Source organism: Theropithecus gelada, chromosome 7b (genome assembly GCF_003255815.1).
Source record: "Theropithecus gelada isolate Dixy chromosome 7b, Tgel_1.0, whole genome shotgun sequence".
Taxonomy (NCBI): Eukaryota; Metazoa; Chordata; class Mammalia; order Primates; family Cercopithecidae; genus Theropithecus; species Theropithecus gelada.
This window is the reverse complement of record NC_037675.1, coordinates 23,193,378-23,215,981: the sequence shown is the minus strand read 5'-3', so window position 1 is coordinate 23,215,981 and position 22,604 is coordinate 23,193,378. Positions and strand designations below refer to the sequence as shown.

The 22,604-nt window shown below is 35.3% G+C and overlaps 4 gene segments (V, D, J or C); all 4 read right to left on the bottom strand.

Annotated features, from left to right (window-relative positions):
- LOC112629379 overlaps positions 1-22,604 on the bottom strand; it is an 881,832-nt gene that overhangs the window by 562,925 nt on the left and 296,303 nt on the right.
- LOC112629380 overlaps positions 1-22,604 on the bottom strand; it is a 766,638-nt gene that overhangs the window by 536,133 nt on the left and 207,901 nt on the right.
- LOC112629366 overlaps positions 1-22,604 on the bottom strand; it is a 772,346-nt gene that overhangs the window by 583,386 nt on the left and 166,356 nt on the right. The window contains 2 exon segments of the C gene segment in view: positions 11,711-11,994; positions 12,135-12,207. Coding sequence covers positions 11,711-11,969 — 259 coding nt within the window.
- LOC112629369 overlaps positions 1-22,604 on the bottom strand; it is a 661,469-nt gene that overhangs the window by 548,374 nt on the left and 90,491 nt on the right.

Sequence of the window (22,604 nt, the reverse complement as noted above, 5' to 3'; positions counted from 1 at the left end):
GCCATTATCCTAAGCAAATTAATACAGGACAGAAAATCAAACACTACATGTTCTCACTTATAAGTGGGAGCTACACACTGATTATACATGAAGACAAAGAAGAAAATAACAGACACTGGGGCCTACTTGAAGGTGGAGAGTAAGAAGAGGGTGAAGATCCAAACACTACCTACCAAGTACTATGCTCATTACCTGGGTGATGGAATAATCTTTACACCAAGTTCCCGTGACATGCAATTTACCCATATAACAAACCTGTACATGTACCCTCAGAACCTAAAATAAAAGTTGGAAAAAAAAAAAAAAAGGAAAAGCAAACATAAAGAATCAAGCCATGAACTAAACCAACAATACCCCTGACATCATAAAGATTGTATTCTAGTAGAAATTATGGGCAATGAACATATTGGCAAATAAACCAAGAATGTAACTGCATGTTGTGATAATTAACATAAGAGAAATAACTAGAGTGTTCTGATAGAGTTAGGGGGAGGATTAGGGATGGCTACATTAGTCAGGAAGAGCAGCGAAGGTCAGTAGGTTTTTTTCTACAGTAGTAACACTTGAGCTGAGACCTGAAGGATGACTCTTGTTGAGTCAGGCTCAACAAGATTTAGGGGAAGAACATTTCAAATGGACGAAAGAGAGCCTACGTGTGGGAAAGGACATGGCAAGTCCAGAAAATTAAAAGAGAATCAGAAGTTTTGCTGCACAGAGAGCCAGGAAAAGGGACAAGGGAGGTTCGAATTATATAGATCCTTTTCTATCACAGCCTGAAAGCCACCACACTATTCCAGGAGCAATAGAAAGCCACTGAAGCATGTTTGACAGATGGAGAATGCTCTTTACTTACACTTTAAAAAATCATTCTGACAACTCATCAGATGGGTGCTTCTTAAACTTTGATGTGATAGAATGGCCTGGAAATCTTTCTTTTGAAAGGGAGTCTCGCTGTGTCGCCCAGGCTGGAGTGCAATGGCCCGATCTCAGCTCACTGCAAGCTCCGCCTCCCGGGTTTACGTCATTCTCCAGCCTCAGCCTCCCGAGTAGCTGGGACTACAGGCACCCGCCACCTCGCCAGGCTAGTTTTTTGTATTTTTTAGTAGAGACGGGGTTTCACCGAGTTAGCCAGGATGGTCTCGATCTCCTGACCTCGTGATCCGCCCGTCTCGGCCTCCCAAAGTGCTGGCTTGAGCCACCGCGCCCGGCGTTGCCTGGAAATCTTGATAAAATTCAGATTCAAATTCAATCAGCCTAGGGTAGAGCCTGAGAATCAGCATAAGTTCAGACAATGGTGGTTCACACTTCGATGCTGGTTCACACTTCGAGAGCAAGATCATAGAGAATTGATTGCCTTGAGAAAAGAGAGACCAGTTAGAAGGTAGCCTGGATCAGAACAGTATTTTTCACACTTTCGAAAAATACATGTTACTGCATAAAAGGACTTATTCTGTGTGATGGAATCTGATGTTTTCTCATCTCATTTTATTTATTTATTTTAATAATAAAAGGTATAAAATCACAAATTAAAAGAAAAGAATAATTAAAAAGTGAATATTTTACTTAACAAAATGGAAGCTAATTATATTGGAAAATTAGCATCATCATGTGCTACTGCTGAAATTACAGTTTGGTGAGAAACAGCTTCATGGAAATTAGGGATTCAGTATCACGTGTTTTTCTTTATTCAAGCAACTCCACTTCCATTAAAGCTACAACTGTAATGATGTTAATAAAAACATTGTCTATAATACTGTATAAGTGGAAACAATACCAAAAAAAGATTTTTTATAAAAGCATATTTATATAATGGAAACTAGGCAATAATTTAAAATTATTTCAAAATATATACTTCTTGAGTTGAAAATACCTAAATATAAAGTTGAAAGAAAAGTGTGTTAATAAATACTTGATATATTATAAACCACATTTATACAAAAATATAGCCTTATATGTGCACCAAACATTTTTTTACATGCAAATAGCTATCATTTCTAGGTTATGAAATTATATGAGTGTTCTATCTTTTCTAGGTGTTTATATCTCCTAATTTATTCTAATGAACATATAATTAAGTAATAAAAGTATAATTTAGTTTAAAATTACAACATACCACTCCTTTTTTCAAACACTGAAACCTACTTTACACACTTCATGGAAAAAGCAAGTGACAAGGGGCCAGAATGTCTGCATTCCACTCCTAGCTTCCATTTTGCTATAATTCACGCTTTGAGTAAGTAATGCTGTCCCTGTTGATTGTACCTTTTTCATCTATTAAATGAGGATCAGCATCTTCTAAATTGTGGTTAACATAGGAGGTCATGTTAGGCAGTACACAGATGGTCTTTTTAATTGTTATACATGTAATGTTATTTTAATTTGTATCAAGAACAAATATAACCTGCATATCAGATGTATAGTTTATATACAAATATGGTTTCACTGATAGTATTCATTAAAATAAGAACAATGTTTTACAGAGTTTTGACGTCTACTCAACATTAAAGTTCATTTAATATTAAATTAAGTAAATAATAGTATAGATGATACAAATACAAGAAACATCATGAATTTACAACCAAATGGGTAAAATACTGTTGGTGAGAGTACAGCATGGAGAAAACTTGCCTCTTGGCCTCAGAGCCTGTGCCATAGAGGTCTGCCCCTTTAGAGTAAAGGACAGAGCAGTGGAAGGGATCTGTGGGCAAACAGGCCCAGAACCAGCACAGCACAATCTACATTGAAGAATGAAATTTCAATAATAACAAAATGAAATTTAATTTAATATAAATTCAGCTTCATCAAATAAGAAAGATTCTGCATTATCCTTCACTTCTGTTTGGAGACAGAGGTTATAAAGAAGTTCCCTCTACATATAAAGATGATACCTCACTCCCACCTGCAAGGCAAGACCTGTGTCCAGGGTCCCAGCTGCAGGTTGTGGTACAGGCTGCAGGTGCTTGGGGACCCTGTGCTGCAAAGCACAGAAGTAGGTGCCTGAATCTCCATCATGAGAGACCAGCATATTCAAAACACTATAAAACTTCTCTTTTCCAAGCGCTTCTTTAAAATGTTTGTCTCCCTGCTCCATATGGCTTCATTGAATTAAGGTCAAAGACACAAGTCCTTTTCCAGACCCTGCCAGAACCAGTAGAAGTTAGAGAACATTCTCTCCTCATAAGTACAATTAAGAATGGTGTGCATTCCCTCCTAGATACTCAGGAATGAAGGACTCTGCTCCAAAATATGGAGGCTGTTCACCCCTATTTAAACAGAGAAGCACAGACAGAGGGCATTCATTCATGGCTAACTACTTTTGGAAGATATACTCTCTTTTCAAGTCCCCATAGGTGAGCATAGAGGCCCTAACCACCCTTCTGTAATTTCCAGACTTTTAAAGAAGATACTACAAACTGCTCTTTTCAATGATATTTCCAGAGCCCCAAAATTCACAGCACAGCTGCCAAGAGAAAATCAAGAACAAAACTCCCAAGGGCTTCTCCACTTTATCCATGAGACTTACTGCGGGCTCTGGTTGGGGTCTGGGAGCCCTCAAACACTACCAAGCCAATACCTTGTTTCTCTGAGTGAATATTCATAGTTCTGTTATTACAGGAAGCTGAGAGTCCCCCCCAGCCAACCAGAAACAAGATCCATTCTCCCATGCACAGATCACACGGCTCCTCCTGATCTCTGCAGAGGTAACGTGGAAAAGGACCTTGGTAGGACCAGGTGCTGATTTGTTGGAGAACGACACTTGTTTATCTGCTAGATTGTTGTCCTTCCTTTTTTTCTTCTGTGATACTTCCTGAGCATCTGCCATGTATATACAAGTTATAAATTGAATACCCAAAAAGCATTCCTCCCCAAGGAAAGCCTAGAAAGGTTATTTTCTCTCCTTTCCAATGCAGAAAGCTGTTAAATGATCCCCCAAATACAGATCTAATTGTTGGCACCGTAGCTCAATGTAATAGTATTATATCTGAGACCCACTCCATAAGGCTCATGCGAATTCATCTTAGAATTTACACTAAGTTACATCAGGAGCAAAAATGTTTCGTCCTGTGCATAAAACCTGTGAACTAAAGAAACCAAACAAGAAAGCCATTACAGTCAGTTCAAATAATTGGATGGAATAAGGTCAATGTGAAATAAAGGGTGGCTCAGCCTTAACCATAGTAAAATAACATAATCAATAGCAGGAGAGTGGAAAGCTAAACCTTAATCTATACTTAAATTTTCTAGTTATTTTATCTTATGTTCTGTTTTATCCACATTTCATCTGCATTCCAGAATAACTATCATCAGTTGAAAAATTACTTTTGGTTAAATTCAATCATGTAGTTAAATTCATTTAATTTAATTCAATCTTCACAGTGGTGTGGTAAGTTGTATGTTATTAAAATTGATGATGTGTAGATGCTCTAAATTAAGTAATGTGTCCATGGCCACATAATTTAGTAAGTGACAGATACAGCAGTTAAATACCTAAACCTTGGCCAGGTGTGGTAGTGTGGGCTTATAGTCCCAGCTACTCGGTTGGCTGAGACAGGTGGATCACTTGAGCCCAGGAGTTTGTGACCAGCCTGGGCAACATAGTGATACCTGTTTCCAAAAACAAAACAAAACAAAACAAAACAAAAAAACTTTACCTTTTAATCATCACGTAAAACAGGCCAATTGTTATAGGAAGCAAGAGAAAGATCTATGTTAAAACAAAAACTTCATAGGATATTTCTCTAAGAGAAAGTTGAACACTGTAGACAAAGCCAGATGCAAGCCCCATGAGCGAAGCTCTTTTGGTCTCTGAATTTGTCTATTTTGTTTATTATTCTATTCATCAAACCTACAAAAACACCGGTTGCTTATTTAAGAAATAATTGTATAATCAACAAATTTAATGTGTGTCTGCCTTTTAAAGCTTAATTAAATTTTCTATTTCCCCATGATGTCTCCCCTTGTCTTTTCTGTAACACAGTGATCTCCTCCTGAAAATACCTTTAAAACTTAATTGCCTACATAATTATAATTTTAACTATTGATTAAGTTTTTATGTATTTTATCTTGTTCCTCACTTAATTTATAAGCTTTTTTCTGATAAGTTCATTCCAGGTAAAAGCAATATTTTATACTGCTATCAGTAGATGAATGTCCTGATACAGCACATTGTACATATAAAGGCTTCATTATTATTTTAGGTCAACATATATTCTTCTTTTCTTGCTTATTTACTAAATGATTAACCACCGAAATGGTAATTTTTATCTCCCTGAACGCAAGTGACTTCTTAGTTTCTCAGTATTATAGAAGATTTTATAGTAGCTTTTATAATCAGCTAACAATTACTGAGCACTTATCATGGACCATAATTTCAAATATATATATTCATTTAATCCCTGCTGCAAATGGTAGTTCGAAAGTTAAGCAACTTAGCCAAGGTTATACAGTTGTAAGCATCCAAGATCAGATTCAAACCCAGGCAAACGGGCTTCTAATTTCTTACTCTTAACTGCTCACTTCACTACCTCTCCTTTTTGTTCTCTAATCAACAAATCACATGGTAAATGGTGGCATTCACAATGTGTGAATTGAAATGCTTCACTTGTTTACCGGTTTCTGAAAAGATGAACTATTTCTCATGGATTCAGCTGAGAAGGACTCAGTCCCATGACATTATCTGATTTCAAAGACATGAAAGTGACTGAGCTGAGAGAACACAGGCAGGCCACACTTTGTCCTTGCTAACCTGTTTTAAAAAGGAGAGGATGAAATGTGGAGGGGAGGATACAAAAAAGCTACTGCTAAAAATTTTATTCAGCTTTGATCATTTGATGCTGTGACTTCTACTCTCATATGAAACATAAATTATTCACTTATATGCTAGAACAAATACCATCTGTTTTTATCATAATAGTTTTCTTCTGTGACTAATTACTAGGAAATTGAAGGATTTTTGTGGTAATTGAGAAATGTTCTAATAATTTATATGAGTTTAGAGCAGAAGTGTTATGCCTAGACGGAAAAATAAATGCTTTGGTAAAGGCTAAATTTTCAAGACTTTGATATAACTAAGGGAAAACTAAGACAGAGTATCATTTTCAGCACACTTACAAGAGAAGAATAAAATTTTATCTGTTTCATTTACCTTTTATTTTCATGGACTATTTTTACCATGTTTTGCTGAGTTCAGACATAGCAACCATCAGGCTCTCAGAGCCTTTACTTGCCCCCTCATTGGAATCCAATAAGCATAAAAAATCCAGAGTTCTCAGTGACCCCTTTTCATCAAGCAGTAGCAGAATTCTTGTCACAGATGCAGGAGAGAGATCATGGTCTACATAAGGTCACTTCTTCGCTGCAAAAGCAGGAAGGAAATCCCTGGTCTCCAGCATCAGTTGCATATTCCTTACAATGACAGGCACCGAGTTTGGATTACTGATGGAGAACCTTCTTACACCTGCTGTCATGTTCTCACAAGCTGATAAATGTAAGAATAAGCAGAAGCTAATTAGGTTTTCAGATTTGCAAGTGGGTTCTCTGGTTATGGAACGGTCTCCACTAGTGTGCAAAAGGACTAACAGGAATTGCACTTTTAGCTAAATATCTCATAAAAGCACTTTCTTATTTTTCTATAGTTGAACTGAGACTTACTCAAGGTTTATTTTTATTTATATATTTATATTTTGAATGAATTCATATTTTACAAGTCTGCCATAGAAGAAACCTGAACTTTTAATTTATCTTTAAAGAACTTTTAACATTTCTTGTAAGGCAGGGCTACTTGGCAACACATATCCCCAATTTTGTCTGAAAATGTCTTTATTTCTCTTGCACTTTTGAGAGATAATTTCTCTGGGTACAGAATTCTAGGTTGGTGGTTTTTCTGTTAACACTTTAAATATTTCACTATACTCTCTCCTCCTTGCATGATTTCCGAAGAGAAGTTGGATATAATTCTTATGTTTGTTCCTGTACAGGTAAGGCATTTCCCCCACTCCACCCATTGCCAGCTTCTTTCAAGATATTTTCTCTATCTATGGTTTTCTAGTTTGAAAATGATATGCTTAGGGTTTGGGGAAGTTTTGGCATTTATGCTACCAAGTGTTCTCTGTACTTCTTAGATCTGTGGTTTGGTATCTGGCATTATTTTGGGAGAAATTCTCCATCATTATTTTAAATATTTTTTCTGTTAATTTCCCTCTCTTCTCCATGTGACATTCCCATTACATGTATAGTACACTTTTATAGCTGTTCCACAGGTTTTGAATATTTTTAGATATTCTTTTCTGGGTTTTTTTAGTGTTTGTTTTCTCTGCTTTTTCAGTTTTGGATGTTTCTACTGATATATATTTAAGTTAAGAAATTCTTTCCTCAGCTACGTCCAGTCTACTAACAAGTCAGCCAACGACATTCTTCATTTCTGTTGCAGTATTTTGATCTCTAGCATTTTTTTTCTTGGTTCTTTCTTACGATGTCTGTCTCTCTGTTACATTGCCCATCTGTTCTGGCATGCTCTCTACTTCATTATTAGAGCTGTTGGCATATTTGTTTCAAATTCCTGGGTCTGATAATTCCAACAACCCTGATGTGTTTTTCTGATGATTTTTCTGTCTCTTCAAATTGTATTTTCCCTTTTAATATGCCCTGTAATCTTGACAGTCAGACATGACATACTTGGTAAAAGGAACTGCTGTAAATAGGCTGTTAGTGCTATCGTGGTAAGGTGTGAGGGGAGAGGAAGGGTTCTATAGGCCCACAATTTGTTCTCAGTCTTTTAGTGAGCCTGTGTCTATGGGCTATAAACTTCTCAACTTTTCAAGTCTCTAGAAAAATCATGATTTTATCAATAAATGCGTAAAAAGCATTTAACAAATTTCAGCACCTATTCATGATAAAAACTTTTGGTGAACTAGAAATAGAGTGGAATTCTTTCAACTTCGTAAATAATATGTTCAAAAATCTACAGCTAACATCATAATGATGAAAAACTGATGCTTTCCTACTAACATCAGGAACAAGGCAAAGATGGGCCTCTCTCCACTCCTTTTCAGCATCATACTGCCAGTCCTAGCTAATGCAGTAAGACAAGTTAAAAAAAAAAAAAAAAAAAAAAAAAAGGTATACAGATTGGGGAAAAAAGAAGCATAAGTTTGTTCCCAGATGACATGTTCATGAGTAGGAAGACTCAATATCGTCAAAATGTTCATTCCTCACAATTTAATCTGTAGGTTCAATGCAATCGCAATGAAAATCCCAGCAATTTTTTGTGAATATTGATAAACTCATTCTAAAGGTTATATGGAGTGGCAAAGGACCCAGAATTATGAAAAAAAAAGGTTTTATAGGAGAATAAAATCAGATGAGTGACAATACCTGATTTTAAGACTTACCGTGAAGCTACAATAATCAAGACACCATGACACTGGCAAAAGAATAAATAAATAGATCAATGGAACAAAATAGAGAACCCAGAAATAGACCCACATAAAAGTAGTCAACTAATCTTTGACAAAGGAGCGCAAGCAATACAATGGAGTAAAGACAGTTTTGTCAATAAATGGTGCCGGAATAACTGGATATTCACAGGCAAAAAAAGAAAAAGGAAAGAAAATTAATCTAGACTCTAGACACAGACCTTATACTATTCACAAAAATTAACTCAAAAAGCAACCATAGATGTAAGTGTAAAATGCAAAACAAAACTCCAAGAAGGCAATGTAGGATAAAATCTAGATGACCTTGGGTTTGGCAATGATTTATACAAAGACAGGTATGTTCTCTGGAAAAAAAATTATTGATAAGCTGCACTTCACTAAAATTTAACAGTTATGCTCTTATGAAATGCAATGTCAAGAAAATGGGAGACAAAACACAGACTGGGCGAAAATATTTGCAAAACACATATTTGATCAAGAACTGTTATGCAAAACATCTTAAAATTCAACAATAAGAAAACAATCTGACCAAGAAAAATGGATAAAAGACTTTAACACATATTTCAGCAAAGAAAATACGTAAATGGCAAATAAGCATATGAAAATTTGTTCTTTATCATATGGCATCAGGGAAATGAAAATTAAAACAACAATGAGATACCACGATACACCTATTTGAATGGCCAACATCCAGACCTCTGACAAAACAAATGCTAGCAAGGATATAAACAAAAAAGAACTCTCATTCATTGTTGGTGGGAATGCAAAATGGTACAGCCACTTTGAGCATAGTTTGGCAACTTTAAAAAAATTTATTCTTTCCATATGATCCAGCAGTTTTCCTCACTGGTATTTATCCAAGTAGTGGAAAACACATGTCTACACCAAAACCTCCAAAGGGATACTTATGGCAGCTTTATTCATAATTACCAAAACTTTGAAGCAACCAAAATGCCCTTCAGAAGATGAATGGATAAATAAACTATGGTGTATCCAGAAAAGAGAATATTATTCAATACTAAAAAAATGAGCTGTCAAGACATAAAGGAAACAGAGAAACCTTAAATGCATGTTACTATGTGAAAGAAGTCAGTGTGAAAAGTCTACATACTTTATGATGCCAAGTATATGACATTCTGGAAAAGGCAAAATCATGGAAACACTAAAAGATCAGAGGTGGCCAGGGGTTACATAGGGAAATGAATGAATACCAGAGCACAAAGGACTTTTAGGACAGCGAAATTACTCTGTCTGATACTACAATGATAGATGTATGGCATTACACATTTGTCCAAATCTATATATTATGCTACACTAAGCGTGAACCCTAATGTAAACTATGAACTTTGAGTGACTATGATGTGTCAGTGTAAGTGCATCGGTTGTAACAAATGCACCACTGTGGTGGTGGATGTTGATAATGGGAGAGGACATATACCTGGGAAGGGATAGAGGGCATGTGGTAAATCTCTGTACCCTTCTCTAGATCTTGCTGTAAACTAAAACTGCTCTTAAAAAATAAATAATTTTTCAAAGGGTGAGGGTTTGCCAATATATAATAGTTGGACCAATGGTAGATGTGGGAAATAATGACAATAAATGGTAAAAAAAAAAGGGGGGGGTCAATATAAATATGAATGGCAATATATCAAAAAATGTAAATAGCTTTTAAATATATTAAATGAAGCTCCATCTCATTCATAAGTAAATGAAATATTCTTTAAACGAAATTCTAACTGATTAGTCAATGTCAAAAAGTTTAGTAATACATAAGGTTTAAGGAAAATAGGTATTCTGCCAAATCACCACTACGGATAGTATAAATTAGTGAAACTTATCTAGAAGACAATTGGGTTGAAACACATAGACTACTATGAGAATATTTCATAAACAATATTTTATATTTCTTATATTAAATAATTGACTATGATATTTTAACATTGTAATTTTATTCCACTTTCTTGTGTTATTATGTTCTGCACTTCAATTAATGAAATATTAAATTCCAATGTTCTTCTGGGTTTGGGAAGTGATCATCGCTTGTTAAACGGATAGTGGTGGAGAGCATAGGTGGTCTATTAATTACACATTTTCTCACTTTCTTCTCCTCTTTTCATACCCTCTTTTCAAATACCCTCAAAGTAGAAACACATACACAAAGCATTGTCTTCACCAATTATTCAAAGGTCATTGGTACTTTTGATTTCTAAACCTTTTAACCAAAGCTTAACACACACTGGGTATTCCTTGTAGTCTTCTTTCATTAGGCCCATGATTCTTCTTTATCTGGTCTTCTATGCAAGTTTTCACTTCTCCATACGCTCTTGCCTTCTAAAATTTTATTGATATCACTGTCTGCTGTCACCTCCTTTTCTATTCTTTTTGTAGTCTTATGCCCTTTTCAATTTCTTTACTGTGTCTTTAATAGGATTTCACAGGGATACAAACATAAATCTGTATGCTTAATCTTCCATCGGCACTGCAAAACTAACTCACTTAAGGACTTGTTGTTAGAAAGCCTATTGATCAATGTAACAAGCAAAGAATACTTATGATTTACAAATGAGTCATTTCTTCAATAATGCTTTTGATCCTTCCCTTTCTTTTTGGAACATGAGACTTTGTCTACCATCTGGTTTACCAGAAAAGAAACCTTCCTCTTTCTGACAATTGTTGCTTTCCTCTCTGCATTGTTTTGTTACATGTGGCATTCTGTCCCTCCTCCTTTCTTCTCTTCCCTTCTTTCTCTATTAGGAATCCTGCATAGACATTTGAACTGAACTGAGGAGCTGTAGCTCTCCCGTCATCTGTCCTGCTGTACTCTGTTAGGGAGCCATTATAGAGATGCCACCTTCTCTGGCACATTTGGCTGTGTAAAAATGTAATAGAACACATCTACCTCCAATATCTGCCAGAGTGACCTGGAACAAGAGGTGGAGGTTGAACTTTGTCTGCAAGGATGAGCACAGGGACCACTTCATTGTTTCTGTGGTTTAACCTTGAAATTACTTTGGCACTGGATGAGGAACTACTTGGTGTCAATGTCTGTTTCTAATTTCACTAACCAAAAGCTGGGTTTGGGGATGTCCATTTCTTGTTTTTCTCCTCTAGCCATGCGTATGATTACTGCATTAATCAGAGAAACTGAGGCACAAACAACCACAGACTGTGCTGGAACCAGAGTGGATCACAGTGGCTGACACTCAGCACCCGGGCCCCTCGTGCTGCTCAGAGTTTGTGCTCAGCTCCCCTTGCAGTCCCTGTCACTGTGTCACTCAGAGCACAGAAGTACACAGCTGAATCTGACTCTTGAACTGAGTCTTTCTTCAAGTGGAAAGAAGTGGTTTCTTTACGGTATGTGGCTTCAAAACCTTTGTTGCTTCCCTTCTCATCAGTCTTCGTGGCTTTCAGGAGGAGCTGTGGACCTTCTCCAGGATATTGGACATACCAGAAAAGGGAAGGATATCCTGTGGCTGTGTACGTGCAGTTTATAGTCAGGAAGGCCCTTTCTGAGAGAGTCACTGGCCCTTCCATCTGGGTCACTGAATCTCCACGCGTTCTTCCTAGGGAAAAAAAAGAGAGAGAGACATAGAGAGATATGTTTAGTCTTGAGCATAATGCTCTTAGGTCAAATTGTGGTTAAAGATTTTTTTTGGCTTGATAGAAGACAGTCCAAATTTTAAAAGGCATCTTACTTACCAAGCAGTAAGAGTATCACAGATACTAAGCCTGGAGAACAGTTCATCTTTAGTGTGTTACCCAAATAATGATCTTGATCCTTAACATGAAGAAATCACAGTGAAACCTACAGCGACAGCAGGAAATGAGCTTGTGTTAGGCAGCCACTCCCTCTGGTGGACAGGGGCTGAACTGGGATGAATGTTTTCCTGGACTCCTTCCAAAAGTCCGAAATAGGTCCTCAACCCTGACCTCATTTATAAGGCCCATGCCAGTCTCAGGTGGTCCTTGTAAATATGAAGGGCAGATGTTATCATCTCTATGGTCTATTTTATCAATTTTGTTCTTTGGACACTATCTGACATAAAAGATCTTTAGTAGAGCATCCTAGGGTATTTCTGTAGGTGAGATTTCCATTTTCTTGGATATTTTAATACAGGCCAATACTTTCATGTATCCATTGCAGGCCAGTGGTATAACTCAATGGGATGTCAGACAAGGGTTTTGAGTTGAAATCAGACAGAGTGTTAAGAAGTCTTGCTGTTACTGAGTCTACGTTTTTCAGCACTGTATCCTAACATGTAGAGCAGTGACTGACATTTACTGATAAGATATGACCTCAGATTAATAGCTTATTCCCTCACAATTTCAATGACTCCAAGATAAATTGCTTGCTTATAACAGGCAGGCAACAAGTGTTAACACTATACTCATGGAGATCTGGCCTCAAGGACGCTTTCTACTGTGGTCATATGCAACATTTTGTTGCCAAAGTTTGATCAAATAATTTCCTCTGGCGATGTAGGGAACCCACATGTAGATTTGCATCAATAGACTGAAGCATGAGTTAGAACTTTCCTCTTCTCTTGCTTTACAAATTGATAAAGACACATCAGCTGATAATCGAGGTTCTAAAACCTGGTTGTGTGAGAAATGAATTAACTTGTGAGTCATTTAAAATTACAGATGTTGGAACAAAACCACTAACTTTAGGAATCACAATTTCCAAGATTTCAAACCACAATTTCCAAGATTCAAAAGGTTTCATTTTTTTAAAACTTCCCTGGTGGTTTTGTTGCTGCCTGCCTGATAGTTGTTTACAAGATTTTGTTTGTGAACACTGTCCTATACCAAGATGGCTATCAACTATCAGAGATAACACTCTGAGGTCGTCACAAAAGAAGTCCCCATGATTACACAGATTGTTAAAGCTGTTCTTTTCCTATGAAGTATCTGCAGCAAAAACAAACACTTCATTATGCTTCCTTCCTATGAGTTTTCATTTTGTAACATAACAAAAGAAAACAAAAACCTTTTCTGGTAAGATGGCAGATTAACGCAGCTGAAATATGCCTCTTACATGAGAGAAACTAAAATATCAAGAAAGATTTGTTCAAGTGCAATGGATTACTCAGTTTGTGTTTTGTCTCCCATTTTCTTGACATCGCATTTCATAAGAGCGTAACTTTTAAATTTTAGTGAAGTGCAGCTTATCAGTAATAAAAAATGTACCAATTAAAAAGCCCATACCTGATGGATTCACAGCCAAATTCTACCAGATGTACAAAGAACTGATACCAATCATGCTGAAACTTTTCCAAAAAATCAAGGAGAGATTCTTGCCTAAATGGTTCTACAAATTCAGTATTATCCTGATACCAAAATCTGGTAAAGACACAATGATAAAAGAAAACCAAAGGTCAAATCGCTGATGCACATAGACACAAAAATTATCAACAAAAACTAGCATCCTGAATCCAGCAGCACATCAAAAAGCTCATCTTCATTCCTGGGATCAAGTAGGCTTCATTCCTGGGATCCAAGGTTGTTTCAACATACACAAATCAATAAATGTGATTCACCACACAAGCAGAATTAAAACCAAAACTCATGTGATCATCTCAATAGATACAGAAAAAACGTTCTATAAAATCCAATAATTCTTCATGATAAAAACCCTCAACAAACTAAGTATTGAAGGAATATACCTCAAAATAATAAGAGTGACCTATGACAAACCCATAGCCAACATCATGCTTAATGGGCAAAAGCTGGAAGCATTCACCTTGAGAACGGGAACAAGACAAGAATGCCTACTCTCACTACTCCCATTCAACATAGTACTAGAAGTCCTACCCAGAGCAAGCAGGCAAAAGAAAGAAGTGAAAGGCCTCCAAATAGGGAAAGAAGTTACATTATCTCTTTTCACTAACAATATAATTCTATACCTAGGAAACACTGACGACTCCACCAAAAGGCTCCAGAACTAATAAATGACTTCAGGGAAGTTTCAAGATACAAAGTCAACATTAAAAAATCGGGAGCATTTCTATAAACCAATAGTGATTATACTGAAAGCTAGTTCAAGAATGCAATCCAATTTACAATAGCCACACGCCCCAAAATACCTCGGAGTACAGCTAACCAGTGAGGTGAAAGACTTATGCAAGAAGAACTACAAAACACAGCTGAAAGAAATAGAGCACACAAACAAATGGAAAAACATTCCGTGCTTATGGATTGGAAGAATCAATGTCATCAAAATGTCCATATTGCCCAAAGCAATCTACAAATTCAACACTATTCCTATCAAATTGTCAATGTCATTTTTCACTGAATTAGCAGAAACATTCTAAAATTCATCTGGAACAAAAAAAGAGCCTGAATAGCCAAAGCAATCCTTAACAAAAAGAAAGAACATCACAGTACCCAACTTCAAATTGTAGTACAAGGCTAGGTAACTAAAACTTGGCCTTAGTAATGGTACAGAAACGAACACAAAGACCCACGGAACAGAATAGAGAACTGAGAAATAAAGCCATACACCTATGATCATCTGATCTTTGACAAAGCCAACAGAAATATGCAATGGCGAAAGGACTTATTCAACAAATGGTGCTGGGATAACTGCCTAGACAAATGCAGATGAATAAAACTGGACCTCTATCTGTCACCATATACAAAAATTAATTCAAGAGAGATTGAAAGCTTAAATGTAACACCTCATAGAAATCCTAGAAGAAAACCTAAGAAACACACTTCTGGATATCAGCCTAGGCAAAGAATTTTTGGCTAAGTTCTCAAAAGCAATTGCAACAAAAACAAAAATTGGCAAGTGGGACTTATTTAATCTAAAAGTCTTCTGCACAGCAAAAGAAACTATCAGCATAGTTAAAGACAACTTATAAAATGGGAGAAATTATTTGCAAACTATACATCCTACAGAGGACTAGTATCCAGAATCTATAGTGAACTTTAACAAATCAACAGGAAATGAACAAATAACTCCATTAAACAGTGGGCAAAGAATTTGAACAGAATCCTCTCAGCAGAAGACATACAAGTGGCCGACAAACATATTAAAAATTCTTTCATGTCACTAATCATCAAAAAAATGCAAATCGAAATCACAATGAGATACCATCTCATACCAGTCAGAATAGCTATTATTAAAATTCAAAAAATAACAGATGCTGGCAAGTTTGCAGGAAAAATGGAATACTTATACACTGTTGGTGAGAATGCAAATTAGTTCAGCCCCTGTGGAAAGCAGTGTGGAGATTTCTCAGAAAACAAATAAAAACATTTATGGTTCAAGCCAGCGATCACATACCTGGCTATATATCCAAAGGAATATAAATCTTTCTACCAAAAAGACACATGCACTCATGTGTTTATCACAGCACTATTTACAATAGCAAAGACATGGAAACAACCTAGGTGCCCATCAATTGTGGATAGACTATGGAAAATATGGTACATATACACCATGGAATACTATGCAGCCATAAAACGAATGAAATTATATCCTTTGCAGAAACATGTATGCAGCTAGAGGTCATTATCTTAAACGAATTCGTGCAGAAACAAAAAACAAAATATCATATGTTCTCATTATGAGTGGAAGCCAGACTGTGGGTACACACAGACATAAAGATGGGAATAACAGAAATTGTGGACTCCAAAAGGAGGGAGAGAGGGAGAGGGAAGGGCTGAAAAACGTACTATGTTCACTATCTAGGTGACTTCCTGTTGTGTACTATGTTCACTATCTGGGTGACCAACTAGAAGCCCAAACCCAGCATTACTCAATATACCCTTGTTACAAACCTCCACCTGTAAATCTAAAAATAAAATGAAAAAGGAAAGAAAAAACCTTCAGAAGTATTAACAGAATAAAATTTAGAAGGACCCAACTTTCTGCAAGGACCTGTAAACATTTATACCTAGACACATAGCTAAGAACAGACACTTAGTTCATTCTGTTTCCTGGAGTTCACTCTCCCCAGATTCAGATAAAGAATGCATCCAGAGTCAGCATATGAATAGTTTCTCAGATACAGACTTGAATAAGAAATTCAGGCCCAGATATTGTTTGGGTTTGCAAATCTCTTCTCCTTCTCCTCCTCCTCCACCTTCCCAATCACTTTGTCAGAAACAAGCCTAGAACTATGTTGAAAATGAATTCTGGAAAATCAGCTACAAATTTCTATTCTGATATACAAAGGGGAATGCAAAATAAGCTGGAATGATGCTGGGTTGAAAATAAACAGTAGAGCACATGGGTGAAAACTGTTATCTATACTTAAGAAAAATAGTTTAAACTCAGTGAGAACAGTTTGCATTTTGGACCATATCAGAAGACTTCTGTGATGTTGAAGACATGTACTTTTAAATTTGGATTTTTTAATGGTTTTATTGATGTATAATTTACATAAAAATTAACTGCACCAAAGTAAAGTGAACATTTTTATGAGATTTGACATACATATGGACTTATGATGCTATTATCACAATCAACATGATAAATATTTACATCACCCCAAAAGTTTCTCATGTTTCTTTGTACTTTTTCTCTTAACCTTCCTATCTCCCATGCCCATTTCCAAGCAATTCTCTGTCACTATATATTAGTTTGTGTATTTTATAATTTATAAAAATTAAATTATATACACTTTTTTTGGTTTATCTTCTTTCACTTAGCATAATTATTTTGAGATTCTTCCATGGTGTCATTTGAATCAATGGTTTATTTCTTTTTATTGCTGAGTAGTACTATTACATTATATAGATATAAAACAATGTGTTTGTTATTTATCTATTGATGTACATTTCAGTTAGGCCCAGTTTGAGGCTGTTACAAATAAAGTTGCTACGAATATGTGTATTCAAAATTTTGTATAGGCATATTCTGTCTTTTCTCTTAGGGCAAATAACTTGGAGTAGAATGGCTGCATCAGATATCAGTGTGTATTTGACTTATTTTAAACCTGCCTGATTATTTTCCAAAGTAATTATATTACTTTGTATTTCCACCAGTAGTACCTGAGAGTTCCAGTTGCTCCACATCCTTGTCAACCCCACTCTAATAGGTATGTAGTAGTACTTAACTGTGACTTTAATTTGCATATCCCTAATGACTAATGATGCTAAGCATGTTTTCATATGCCTATTTGCCGTTCATGTAGTTTCTTTGCTGAAGTGTTTGTTCAAGTCTTTTGCCCATTTTATTCACTTTTCTATTTTTTTTGTTGTTGTTGTTGTTAATGGATTCTGTGGGCTCTTTGCATAACTCAAATAAATGACTTTATCAGATACCCAATTTGCAAGTATTTTTCCAGTCTATAGCTCATCTATTAATTCTATTGACAGAGTTGTTTCCAGAGGCAGTTTTAAATTTTTATGAAAACCAATTTATCAGTTTATCAACTTTTTGTTTTTTATGGGTCATGTTTTGCTATCATATCTAAGAAATGTTTGCATAGGCCAAGGTCACAAAAATTTCCTCCTATTTTCTTCTAGAAGTGTTATGATTTAGGGTTTTACATGTATGTTTATCATCACTTTAAGTAACTTTTTGTATATGGCATGAGAGTGTCAAAGTTTATTATTTTGCATATGGATATTCAATTATTTAAGCACTATTTGTTGAAAGGACTATCCTTTCCAAATTGAATTGCCTTTGTACCTTTGTCAAAAAGTAGTTGTTCATGTATATATGGGTCTATTCCTGGGCTCTATTCTGTTCTATTAATCTGTTAGTCTATCTGTACACAAATGCCACATTGTCTTGATTACTGTGGAAAATGGCTTGCAGTAAGATAGTATTATCCCTCCAAATTTTTTCTTTTCCAATGCTGTTTTGGCTATTCTAGGTGCCTTATATTTCTGAATAAATTTTATAATGAGATTGCTAATTTTAAACAAAAAAATGACGAACTTTTATTGGGGTTATATTGAATCTATAGAATAACTGAAACAGAACTAACATTTTAACAATATTGAGTCTATCAATCTATGAACATAGTTTATCTCTCCATTCTTCAGGTCTTAATTTCTCTCCTGAGGTTTTGTGGATTTAAGTTACCAGGTCTTCTAAACTTTATAAGATTAATCTGTAAGCATTTAGTATTTTTGATGCTATTGTAAATGGTATTGTGTTTTTAATTTTAATTTCTGATTGTCCCATGTGAAAATATATAAATACAATTAATTTTTGCAAATTGATCATTTATCCTGCAACCTTTAAAATCTTACTTATTTGTTCTGGTAGATTTTCTGTAGATTCTTTGGATTTTCTACTTAGACAATTATGTTATCTGCAAATAAAGCTTGATTTATTTCTTCCTTTCCAAACTGTATGCCTGTTGTTTCCGTCTCTTGCCTTATTGCACTGGATAGACATTCTAGTACAATATTAAAGAAAAACAGTGAGAGCAATAACTTTTCTCTTATGTCTGATCTTAGGGAGAAAGAAGCCTTTAGTTTTTCACCAAGTATGACACTTGACATAGGTTTTTGTAAGGTTCCTTTATTAAGTTGAGAAAGTTCCTTTTAATTTTGCATTTAGAGAGAGTTTTTAATCAGGAGTGGATGCTGGATTTTGTCGCATGCCTTTTCTGGGTCTATTGAGAATATCCTCATTATTAGATCATCTGCTACTTGTTAATCTTCTTTAACACATTATTGATGAATTCTCACAACAAATACTAAAGAAGCTATCACTATCACATTTTACAAAAAATGAAACACAGCACACAGGTATTCAGCAAGTACATGGCAAAGTTAATAGTTTTGAACATAAACCTCATTAATAGCAAAACATGTGTTCCCTATTTTTTCCAGTATAAATTGCTTTCAGAGAAATTTGAGAGGGAAGTTAGAAGACACCAAAATGACTTTTTCCCAAGCCCTTGAAATATTTTAAGACAGCAAGTTAATAGGTGCTCCATTTATCCAAATGAATTTTTTTTAATAACTAAATAATTTCAGGTCTGATTATTTGACTAAAAGAGGAAAGAAAACATATTTTACGCCGGAAGCGGTGGCTCAAGCCTGTAATCCCAGCACTTTGGGAGGCCGAGACGGGCGTATCACGAGGTCAGGAGATCCAGACCATCCTGGCTAACACGGTGAAACCCCGTCTCTACTAAAAAAACTAGCCGGGCGAGGTGGCGGGTGCCTGTAGTCCCAGCTACTCGGGAGGCTGAGGCAGGAAAATGGCGTGAGCCCGGGAGACGCAACTTGCAGTGAGCCGAGATCCGGTCACCGCACTCCAGCCTGGGCAACAGAGCTAGACTCCGTTCCAAAAAAAAAAAAAAGAAAAGAAAAGAAAATATATTTTAAAGGATGAACAAACTGCAGTTTAGGAGCTGACCACCAGGTAGTGGCATAAGCATTCTTTTCAGGCCAATTATTAAACACCTGATGAGCAACGCATGGTAGCAAGGCTGAAAAGGTTTCCAAACTTCTGTGAACCACCAGAGTACTGGAACTTTATTCATGGCCGGTGATCACTCTCTTTCTCTTCCTGGAAACTTGCTTGTGATAAAGGAGTCTAAAGCATAGTTGTTCAAATTAACCAGTATGAAAATTTCTCACATACAGGATCATAGCTTAATTCTTTCTAATGACTAACATTATTTAAAGCATGGGTTAGTCTGTGCACAGTCAGTCATCATTATGAAGCATTATTTCACAAGATTATGCAAGGTTTAAGGACATAAATGAGAATAATTTTCAAGAATATTCCAAAAATCTGAACTCTATACAGTCCATCAACTTGAACAATACTTACTGGTCCAGCAATTTCTAGAATAAAACTTGGTACAGTTCACAATAAAAGAAAAATACAAAAACAATAATATGGAAGCCAAACTTTGTCATAAATATGGTTGAATAAATTCATCATTTTCCCCTTGTCTTCATAGAAATAATCTAAATGCAACCAGAAATTTAAGAACAATAACACTATATCTATAATTGGGGTCAAATTAAGAGAGAGAACCCAAATATTTTTAAAAGCCAACAAAATTAAATGAGCCTGCACAAATGCACATATACATACAGGTACAGTGAATCATCCTAGATCCAAATGAAACAATCCACTAAACCAGGTATTGGAACATCTTTGGCCTTCTTAAAGTTTGTTAAGATCAAGCATTATACTAACAGATTTTCAAGTATTAAATAACCTTTACATTCCCAAAATAAATTCAACTTAATTATGTTGTATTTTTTGTGCATGTATTTGTCCCTTCTCACTTTTTTTTTTCTGGATCGTGTTAGTATTCTAATTGTTTTCAAAATATCATGTTGTGGTTTTATCAATGATTTTATTATTTTCCTTTGAGCCATTAATTTGTTGCTTTTATTTTTAATTCCTTTAATCTACTCTCAACCATTTTATTTTACTGTTTATTTTATAAATGCTGGAGTTGTATATTGAACTGGTTTACTTTTATTTTTCATTGTTTACTGAAAATTCATCAATTGGAGTCAAATGACTTAAGTTTAAGTGTTGAATATTTATTTACTAGATCTATGGACTGAGGTAAAACTTTCTGCTTCTATATCTCTCTAGTATGGAGAGTGCACATTATTTTCTCCTGGTTTAGTATTTTCAATTACTAACTAAACATTGCTTTAAAAACATGTATCCAAATACAAATTCTTCATCTCGTTCATCACATCATCATGTGTTAGAATATTTATTCTTAGAAGGACATCATTCTTTGACTTCTCAACATTTAAACTAAATTTTGAAGGGTCTGATGTATTAAAGATTAAAATGATTACATTATGAAGTTCATACTTCTATGTATACTTGAAGTTTTGCAGCCTACATGAGTTATCCTGAGGGACATGAGACTAATGTCCCATTCTCCACTCTATTGTCACAATATCTGAAATTCCACCATTAAAGATGCTTGTAGTTAGAACTAATAAATGAATTTAGCAAACTTGAAGGATACAGAACAGCACACAAAACTCAATTGCATTTCTATACACTAACAATGAACACTTTGGAAATTAAGAAAATAATTCCATTTACAATAGCATCAAAAAGAATAAAATATTTAGGAATAAACTTAAACAACGATGCTAAGACTTGTACAATGAAAACTAAAATGCTCCTGAAATAAATTAAATAAGGCACACATAAGTTGAAAGACATTTGATATTTATGGATTGGAGAATTTAATATCATTAAAATGTTGATGCTACCCAAAGCAATCTACAGATTCAATTCAGTCCCTATCAAAAGCCCAATAGTGTTTTGCAGTAATAGAAAAATCCATTCAAAAGTTCATATGACATCTTGAGAAACCCCAAAGAGCCAAAATAATCTTGAAAATGAAGAACAAGTTTGGAAGGTCTCACACTTCCTGATTTCAAAGCTGATTACAATGCTACAGTAATATAGCAAAAGCTGTGTGGTGCTTGCATAATGACAGTCATATAGACCAAAGAAATACAACTGACAGCCCAAAATTAACCTTTGCATTTATGACCAAATTATTTTAGAAAAGGGTCCTAAGACTGTTTAAGGATGCAAGGAAAGTCTTTTCAACAGTGTTGGGAAAAACTGGATATCCACATGCAAAAGAGTGAAACTACATCTTATCTTACAGGGAAAAGCTTCACGATTTAGATTTGGCAATAATTTCTTTTTCTTTTTTCTTTTTTTTATTTTTCAGCCTTCAGAAAGCATGAAGTTGGCAATAATTTATTGGCTATGATACCAAAAGCATAGGATGCAAAAGAAAACTTAGATAAATTTGACTACATCAAAATTAAAAACTACTGTGCATCCAAGTGCACAGTTAGTGGAGTGACAGAGTGAATAAACAACCATGGAATTGAGAAAAAATATATCAGGTCATATATCTGACAAAAGGTCAATATCCGGAATATATAAAGATCTCTTACAAATCAGTAGAAAAAAAGACAACCCAGGCCAGGCACGGTGGCTTACACCTGTAATCCCAGGAATTTGGAGGCTGAGGTAGGTGAATTGCGTTCGCTCAGGAGTTCGAAACGAGCCTGGGCAACATGGCAAAACACCATCTCGAATGAAAGAAAGAGACAAAGAAAGAGGAAAGGAAGAAAGGAAAGAAAGAGAGAAAGAGAGAAAGAAAAGAAACAAAGAAAGAAAAAAAAAGAAGAAAGAAAGAAAGCCCAATTAAAAATGGATAAAGGAGTTATACA